The sequence below is a fragment of the Penaeus monodon genome, chromosome 37, assembly GCF_015228065.2.
Source record: "Penaeus monodon isolate SGIC_2016 chromosome 37, NSTDA_Pmon_1, whole genome shotgun sequence".
Taxonomy (NCBI): domain Eukaryota; kingdom Metazoa; phylum Arthropoda; class Malacostraca; order Decapoda; family Penaeidae; genus Penaeus; species Penaeus monodon.
In genome coordinates this window covers 18,203,980-18,213,908 of record NC_051422.1, presented here as the reverse complement: position 1 = coordinate 18,213,908, position 9,929 = coordinate 18,203,980, and the positions used below count along the sequence as shown (strand labels likewise).

At 42.7% G+C, this 9,929-nt stretch overlaps 1 protein-coding gene across 1 annotated transcript in view; it reads left to right on the top strand.

Moving 5' to 3' along the window:
* LOC119596381 (homeobox protein abdominal-A homolog) overlaps positions 1-8,765 on the top strand; it is a 189,759-nt gene extending 180,994 nt beyond the window's left edge. Inside the window, exon 4 of the mRNA XM_037945596.1 lies at positions 4,748-8,765. Within this exon, the coding sequence (XP_037801524.1) occupies positions 4,748-5,008 (261 nt within the window). The 3' untranslated portion in view covers positions 5,009-8,765. The remainder of the gene's footprint in view (positions 1-4,747) is intronic.
* The last annotated feature ends 1,164 nt before the right edge of the window (positions 8,766-9,929 follow it).

Below are 9,929 nucleotides of genomic sequence, written 5' to 3'. Positions count from 1 at the left end.
TGTTTTGGTCGGTAACGCGTGTCCAGAGCCATTTCCTAAAAGGTAGATTTTAAGGTGAAGGCCTTTTCAGTTGTATATCCATTTTATGCAAATGAATCGTTGTTCTGTAACACCTGAACGGTAGACAAGTGCTTAGGTTTTATATTTAAGTCTGAGGGCGAAAAGTTTACGTCGCTAAGGGTCTTTTTTTTTTTTTTTTTTTTTTTTTTCTTTTTTCTTTTTGTTTCCAGAGACGCAATCGGGCTATGGGGGCAATGTGCGGGAGAAGGGAAGGAGGGGGGGTGAAAGAGGGGGGAGACTGGGTGGAGGGATGGATGGGGGACGGTTGGGATAGATAGATGGGGTGTAAGAGAAGCTCAGGTAAACATACTGTTTGATAGATATTGTAGTTGACAGGTATATAGTTATAAAGGAGAGAGAGAGAGAGAGAGAGAGAGAGAGAGAGAGAGAGAGAGAGAGAGAGAGAGAGAGAGAGAGAGAGAGAGAGAGAGAGAATATTAAAACAAAAATTAATATATCCAGATTACGGCATTCATCAAAATCAACACATAGAAACTATTCTTCCTAAGTTCATATCAAGTCAGGACAAGGCAGGTGGTAGAAATACTCCAAAAACTGGTAACAATACAAGCTGTTCACTGATCTCAATCCAACTTGCACTTTAGATCCATAACATCTATCCCACAAAAATGAAAATTTTTCTTGTGACAAGAAAAAAAAGAATCAAGAAAAAAGAAAGAGAGAGAGAGAGAGAGAGAGAGAGAGAGAGAGAGAGAGAGAGAGAGAGAGAGAGAGAGAGAGAGAGAGAGAGAGAGAGAGAGAGAGAGAAATCCCATCAGAGGCCAAAGTATTCATGCAGTGATTGTAAATTATGAATTAATGCACTTCTGCGGTAACCGGCTTAAAACTGTTCCTACGGACTGGAATGACAAAGAACCAGAATAATTTTCAACTTTACTTCAAGCTGGGTATCTGGGAGTGTCAGGTAAATGACGATTGATAACTGGCTAAAAGAGTGTGTGAGAGGGAGGGAGAGAAGGAGGGAGGGAGGGAGGGAGGGAGGGAAGGAAGGAAGGAAGCAAGGAGGGAGGGAGGGAAGGAAGGAGGGAGGGAGAGTAGGAGGGAGGGAAAGAGGGAACGGAAAGAGAAAGAGGGAGATAAAAAAGAAGAAAACGAAAAGGAAGGAAAGGTGGAAAGGAGAGAAAATTTGAGGAGAGGACTCAGAGAGAAGGAGAGAGAGAGATGAGAAGAGAGAAACAGCAAGTGTCACCTAACTTTTTAATTCATCCCTTCGCCTCCCCCCCCCCCCCAAAGCTCACCCACACCTTTACCAACCCTCACCTCATATCCTCTTTCTTTCCCCTCCTCTTCCCAGCACTCCAGCTCCTTCCCTCCCTCCCTCCCTCCCTCCCTCCCTCCCTCCCTCCCTCCCTCCCTCCCTCCCTCCCTCCCTCCCTCCCTCCCTCCCTCCCTCCTTCCCTCCCTCAGCACCCACGCTCATTACTCTCCCTCCCACCCGTCCCTCCACCTAACCTCCACACTATTTACCAGGCTCTTCATGTGTGACTCTCCTATCTGCAAAATGATCACCAAAGCGCGGACAATTAACTAAGCAATTTTCCCGTTTGTGAACCGCTCTGCCGGTAGATAATTATTGAACGATATTATAAATAATTCCTCTCCGTCGTAACTACCGCACCAGGTGGCCGGTCGGATGCCAAGGATGTTTCCCTCGCTTTAAGGGGCAGGGGGAGCGAGGAAGCGTGGGTGGGTGAAAATGCATAGCGTCTGCTGAGCGTCGATCAGCCGTTGCCGCCGCGTTGCAATGCCCCTCGATCACGCAGGACGTCTGTTGCGCCGTCAGATAAAAGTGGAGACGTTAAGTGATCTTATGCAACGTCGAAAGCGTTCTTGAAAAGCGCGTGTTTCGGTAGTCACTGCTTGCATGCCTGGGGGGAGAGAATAACGAGCGCCAATGGCTCTTAAGGCTTCTCTTCTGTTAGGCAAGTGTGAGATTGTCGACTATCATGACCTTGACGTATTGACCATTGCCAGCCAAAAGGCATCTTTACACGTCAACTTGCCGATGTACATGGCTGTATGATTCTGGTTTATTGGATAATTTTTCCCTGTGTGTATTTTGTTTTTGATACTTGGCGTCTTTTAGTGTCTTAACATTTTCTAATGATACTTATGCACCTCCTAAAACGCTCAGAAGATAATTTGAGATGTGCAGGACCCAGAAAGAACGCCTCCACTCCCTCCCCCCTCCGCCTACCCGACACCCCATCCTACCCGATAGGGAAGTAACTCAAACTGTCCTATAATTTGCTCAAAATCTTATTGGATCGTAATTGGCAGTTTGCATTTTGACCCGGGAATATTATCGTGTGTTGCTGCCCCCTCTCCACCCCCTTTACATCACCCCCATAAGCCCCCATCCCCCCCACCATAAGCCAACAAGCTACAAAGAGAGCCCCCTTCAACATCCCCCTTCTCCCTCACACCCCCCTCCCTCCCACACACACACACACATATCACACATGTGTACGTACACATTTCCCCTCTATCTCCACCCTTTTCCCCTCTACCCCATAACCCTCCCCCCATTCCTCACTTCAGCAACTGTAACTCCCCCTTTACCCCCCCCTCTCCGATCCCACGTGCAAGTAACCCCTTCCCTCTCTCCCGCCCTCCCGTCCCCTTCTGCCTCCCTCCCTTCCCCCTCTCCCCTCTCCCCCGTGTTTCGCTGGCTGGCCCCTGTCTGGCGCCGGCTCTTCGACCCTCCAGACATGACACGTGACAAATAAACATTAACGGGACGCGGAGAAACCGATGCATTATATATTACCTTGAAAAAAATAAAAATAAAAACAACGTATAAAAACAAGAACAGGTAGTCTCCGTTTGCATAGTGAACTAGTATTTACAGACTGACTGAATAAAAAAGGAGGGAAAATGATTAACAGACTTCATACTAACCCAAAATTTTACATTCTTTGTGTTCTTTGCAGACTTACAAGATGACTTCCCTACCTTCATACAGCGGCTCTGACCTATTATTACTAACTCCTTTTTACCGTTAGTTGCCATTTCCCCATCGTCACTTCCGCTCAGTCGAGTATTGAGTAAAAAAGATATGGAGAGAGAGAGAGAGAGAGAGAGAGAGAGAGAGAGAGAGAGAGAGAGAGAGAGAGAGAGAGAGAGAGAGAGAGAGAGAGAGAGTTAGAGAGAGAAAAAAAAGTCAAAGTATATTTACAAAATTTTACCTCAGGTAAGTCATTCAAACGGCATAATGACGGTCAAAACGAGAGAGGGAGACAGACTGACAGAGAAGAAAGGAAGAGAGTAAAAAATGAAAAAGGTCTAACATGACATTAGGAAATTCCATGACACGGATAGCCCACTCTTCTAAGAACATCAACTCATGATTCTACATGATTTATGCCAGCTAAACCAACCAATATGTCGATCAACTGCTTCAAAGTTTAGGAGTGAGAGAGAGAAGAGGGAGGGAGGGAGGGAAGGAGAGAGGGTGGAGGGAGGGAGGGAAGGAGGGAGAGAAGGGGAGGGAGGGAGGGAGATACGGGGGAGGGAGGGAGGGAAGGAGAGAGAGAGAGAGAGAGAGAGAGAGAGAGAGAGAGAGAGAGAGAGAGAGAGAGAGAGAGAGAGAGGGACCGAGAAAAAGTGAGTGAGAGAGAAAGAGAGAGAAAAAAAAAGACAGAAACGGAAAGAGAGAGGAAATGAGAATCAGCGAAGTGGAACAAGAGTGAGAGTATATAAAAAAAGTGAAACGATAACAAAGGGAGTAGAGGAATTAACCGAAGAACGAGTCACGGCAATGGAAAATATTACCCGCACATAACAAGGTATCCCAAAATTGCATAATTGCTTTCCCCTTCAGCATGTGTTATGTAGGAAGTGGGTGAACAGGATGTCACCAAAGGAAGGGAAGGGGGAAGGGTGGAGAGGGAAGAGTGTGAAAGAAAGAAAAGGAGAGGAACCATAAAAAAGTGTGTTTGGCCGTTATTTAATTGCCTTGCATGTTGCACTGTCATCGGCAGGCGATGAGAGCTGGGCTTAATGATCGTGAAAGATAATTATAAACAAGGCCTCTACCTCCCTCCGTCCCTCTTTCCCCTCACCCCCCTCCTCTGGTTACGACCACGGTATTATGTGCAATATTGCCACTAATAGTCTAATAGATTTCAAGCAGGTAAATAAGCCAATTTAGTCTAATTTGCTTGCAACTTTCATCTAGTCATTTTAGCTGAAGTGCCTACTTACTTGTGCAGAGTCTGTAGCTTCGCAAGCAGTTTTTCTTGAACATTCATTCAAAATTAACATCACGTAACAGAAATCAAGTTTTTTTTTCTCTCTCTCTTTTTCATTTACGCATACATATTTTATAATATCCAATGTACCAATTTCCTGTTTGTCTTATGTGGCCTCATCATTCTATTATAGATAATATAGGTAGGCAAATTGTTTTGTAAAAAAAAAAAATAATAATCCTCTAAGTGTCTGTCTGTTTATCGACAGAGATAATGATAAATTCACGTGTTATGATATCATATGAGGTATTATCTTAAGACGTTAAACTTTACAGGAATATATTTCATAAACCCTGATTGTCCCCAATGACTTTCTTGCATGAGGCCGTCACTCGACGAGTTTCGAGGCAAATAACTCAATTACTAGTAATCGCCGTCAAGTTGGCCCGACTGACTCGTCTCCTCTCTTGCAGGTAAAAATCTGGTTCCAAAACCGGCGTATGAAGCTGAAGAAGGAGCTGCGGGCGGTGAAGGAGATCAACGAGCAGGTGCGCCGGGAGCGAGAGGAGCAGGAGAAGTTAAAGCAACAGCAAGACGACAAGAAGACCAACAAGGACCAGCCGTCGGCGGGCAACACCCCCGCCGGAGCAGCCACCAACGCTTCCTCCTCGTCCTCTTCCACCTCCTCCGCGTCGGCGGGAGGAGGGGCAGGGGATACCAAAGCTGCGACTTAACGTTATGGTGATTTCTCCCCAGATGGGCGTGCCTATTTAAACAGAAATTTCCACTTCACGCCCACACAATCCAATGACATGCACGCCCAGCAACTCCCTCTCACGTCCACCTCTCCAGAAGATGTTGCACTCTCCCTCACCCCGACCCTCAGCACCGCCATGGACCTGGAGATGTATAACTCGATATTAAACTAAGAATTAAAGTTTTTTAGAAAAAAAGTGCAATATTGGTGATAGAAATTTTTGATAGTGATGATTTTTAAGCCAAAAAATTGATAAGTTCTCGATGATGATTGAAAGAAAAAAGGCTGGAAATGATGTCGAAGGCGGACGGTTGCGTCGAGATTTCTGAATCAAACTTGAACCTCGTCCTCGCAACCCGACGCCTCGCGCCTCCGGGTTCCAGCCTGCAACTGAAGCTCCAAAGGCAAAGCCGTTTGAGGTGCGGGGTCTGGAAGTGACAAGGAAACTTCTGGAGCTCGACAACTATGTGTTCTTCATTTGTGAGGCACACGTGTGCTCTTTGGACGACGAGGCCACACCTCCAGCAACTACTTCTTCAAATAGTGAACAAAAGAATAAAGATTACAGAGACAGCAATTCCAAAATATAACAAATAGCCACCAAATTCTGAATGCAAAAGCAAAGGAACAAGCAGTAATATCCAGATAGTCTATCACACACATTTGCTTCGGGAGCTTCCTGTGTGTGACCTCTGAACTCACACCGGGGCCCCGAGGCAATGCATGACCTAAGGACATTTCTCCTACTCGTGAACTTGACCTCTGAAAGTAAAACCAAGTAACTTCATGGTTCATTTATATATCAACACCACGCGGGTTATCTTTCCAAAACGCCCTGTCGACTTACAAGGCTCATGGAGATAGTGACAAGCCAGGAGGATTCCTTTCAAATGACATGCCACAAGTGCCCCCGGTCGGGTATTGTCCTCTGCCACACCAGCCTGTCTTGTAAGTCCACAGCGTGTATAATAAAAGTCTCTCGATTTGGTTAGACACTTGAGATGGTTCTTTCTTGTGTATTTGATTTTTTTGCCTAGTAATATGATGATTATATTATGAAAATAACAATGATAAGTAAAAAACCCAGAATTTTCATTAGTCACTCAAACCATCTTGAGTAGCCAAGCCAAGGAGAGAGGAAGAAGGGAAACATATATATGATACTCATTGAAATGGATCCACACGGTTTATGTGTCCGGACGATAAAATGACTCTTGATAGCCCAACTAGATTGTTATAAGTTAATAGTGTTGTACATGACAGGATGCCAGTGACCAGATAATAGCAGATGATTAGCTAATCAATGGTTCCTATTCCCGATGTTTGTGAAAAGAAGAGAAATTGATACTTCCTCATTATTTTGTACATTTCGTGTTAATTATTAATGTTGTTTTCTTATCGGCTTCTTTCGTGAAATTAGAAGTTTTACCAATGATTCCAGCTTTAAGTTCAATTAAAAAAAAAGAGGAAAAAAGGCGCAGATTGGAACTGTTTGACTGATTGGAATGCGGTAGTTCAGTGACTGAGAATTGTTACATTGTAAATGGATTATATTTATTTGTATTAATTGTTATGTTTGACGTCGGATTATAGGGTTGATCGCCATGCTGGTGTACATGCGTGGTGTGCACGGAAGGTATACATGTAAACCTTTTTTGTTGTATGCATGTTACCCCCAAAGATGCCATGGCTAAGTACAAAGAAGGAGAATTTGTATATTGAAACTCTCTGTGCTTCAGTTCGTATTGGAGTCCGTACACTTTGCTTCCTCTCTGCAAAAGAATTATGAAAGGGGAACGTCATGCAAATATGTCTTAAAAAAAAAGAATTCGATTTTAAAGCTTTTTAATTCACTTCAGAGAGTTTCAACTGGAACGACAACGCATGTGGAGGCATTAGTGCAATAGCCGGTATGCTAAATTAGAGCTTTAAAGTTGATAAATGTAATTTCTGGGAAACTGTGGATGAATAGGCTAAGAGAAGAAGCTCGAGGAGCCCAATTTGGTCTCGAATACCTCTCTCCTCCGAATTATTTTAACTGTAATCATCAGTGTGCATAATAACTATACCTTAGGCCAAGGAGTGTGCATAATTATTTGACCGAAAGGAGTAGCGATACGTTGTGAGGTTAGGAAAGGCAGGCAAGGGATGACTTTGTGAAGTCTTTTTGCTTACTGTCTTCACGTTTTTTTTTATGTTGACCTATTACCTTACGTCAGTCATAGGGCCTGGGTCCTTTTGTATAGTGTGTAAGTAGTTGACCTTATTTGCCCTAGCTCTTTTGTGATATCAAATAAACAAAAAGAAAAAAAAAAGAAAAAAAAAGTAAATTAACATGTTCGAGAAAGCCAGGGCAATAACTTTGTTCAACCAAGTTGATATGGGATAAGATCTCAGATGGTTAAACAGTGGACATAATTTCTTTGTAGACGTGTGATCATTTTCATTGTTTATGTTTACACTCGTTTGAAAATTTATCCTCATTTAGGCTAAAATGTTGAGTATCTTTTGTTTTACCTTGTATATATTCATAAGCGTCTTTGAGGTATGTCCATCTGTTATAGAAGTAGTTAGTATTGTTATGGGGAAGTATGAAATTATGTTGATAATTTAAGTTATTGAGTGGATGTTGTAGTGAAGTTTGCCTTTTTGTCTGTCGTTTTCGTCACAAGATAAAGACCACAGGATCACGCTACTACGCCTCAACTCTCGATTATGAATGTCACTTTATCATTCAGTTTTCATTTTCTTTGTGGAAAGTAGAAGATTTCTCAGGTGTTCGATACAGATCCGGTAAGCCGTCAGACGCTGAGACTTTGTGAAACATTCGATTCTGGTAGATATTTAAAGTGAGAGAGACAGAGAGACAAACAGAAGAGGAAGAAGAACAGGAAAGAGCAATGGTTATTGTTATTTTTTACTTGTGAGAGAGGTCTGAAAATCCGAAATGTAAAGAATGAATCAGAGGTCGGTGAGATCCATCGCGGGATCCTGCCACATTCACTATTTTTATGAACTTTATAGGGAATCCAAGCCCATTAAAACGGGTGCATGTATCCACTTGATCCACTCCATATCCAACAAGGTCTGCATGACCTTTTGGGGGATCAGAATACGTGTTAACAATACCAGTGAGTGCCGCCTTTGCGACACATTGAATATTCACCACAGGCGACAGTAAGCAGATATTTGGAGACGTTAGAGAAACCGTATGAAAAACCGAGTAAATATCTCTAAGGGATAAAGGTAAAGGTGTTTTATCGATGAAAATATTGAGGTTTTGTTTTTCCCAAAAAGGAAACCGTATTACAACTCAAGTTTACACATTTGTTGTTAAGCTGACTGCTATTTCCAGATGTATTGTAGCAGTAGTCCGGCTCCTCTCAAAATTGCATGAATATCGATTAATTTGAATTGTGTATTATTGTATTCTTAATGATGACTTTTCATAGTAACAGGTGATGCATCTGAAGGAGTTTTATTTTTGGATCATTTGTAGAAATACTGACAACGGGTGTATTATTTTCTGCTAACAGTTATGTTGCATCTTCAGGTAAACAAGTGACTGCTTTCATGCATAGGGTTTTCTGTTGCTAATATCACTGCAATTACCACAACCCTGATGGATGAGTTGCTCCAAATGAAACATATGGTTCGAAAGCTGGTATGACTGGTGACAAAAAAACACGCAAAAAAATCTGAAAATCTAAATCATCTTAGAAAAAAAAAAAAAATTAAGAAACGAATTGGGATGGAATAAATCCAAGTGCATCGGTATCTGAATTCATGTCCACGACTTACCAGAGACTTCAAAGCGTGCAAATATCCGACTACTGTTGTTTAAGATCCAACGCTTTTTTCTTGATTGGATGCTTCTATTCCAAATGGTACAATTTCTCTTTGAGTGAGTGGGTGGTGCCAATGCCCTCCCCCACTGTCTCTTTAACGTGATACTGATATATGAACGACTCATCTTCCTTCTGTTCCCCCTCCCTCCCTCCTGTCTCTTCCCCTCCCTCCCCGTCTCTTCTCCTCCTTCCCTCCCCGTCTCTTCTCCTCCCTCCCTCCCCGTCTCTTCTCCTCCCTCCCTCCCCCGTCTCTTCCCCTCCCTCTCTCCCCCGTCTCTTCCCCTCCCTCTCATTGAGAACCCTCCCCCTCCCACTTTTCTCTCCCTCAAGTGTATATCTAGGCCATGCCGAGTCCACCTGAGTGTTTCATTAAAGGACGAGTGCTTTTATAGAATATGGACTTCTTAGACTCTGGAAAATGTAAGAAAAGAAAAAAAAAAAGGTTTCTCTTGCCTTCCTTTAGTGGCGGGCGATATAAGGGATATGGACATAGAAAAAACTTATTGATACAAAATTGCAAGACAAGAAAATAAAAAGCTAAGACAAAATGCACGTGTAACGCAGGAAAATGCTGTGTACTGATGTATCCACCCTGGTGTCAGTGTTCTACAAAAAAGTGTATCCATAGATGTTTAAAATTGTAAGTAATTTTATAAATGTCCTTTGTGAAGTTTTAAGTACCAGATGCGTGTACGGATTTCGTTGGTCATTCTCTCTCTCCATGTGTGTTTTCAATGGCTATGCATATGCTAGGCTAATGTATAAAAAATAATCAATCTTTTATTCATCGTACGTTATGCCAAATAATTTGTACTTACATGCGCCTGACTGCACAATGTGTTTTTTAGTAGGACCATGTATAAATATAATGCACTGACAATACTCCATGTAAAAAGTTTTAAGATTTTCTATTGTTCGCTTCATAGTAAATGTAGCTGACTCTCCTCCCTCAGCTTGGAGCAAGTAGAGGTATTCATATTGTGACAGAACTAAGCTATTTTGAGCCCTATGTAGTCTTGCTATAAGGTCCCTCTACGGAGGAAGTTTTGT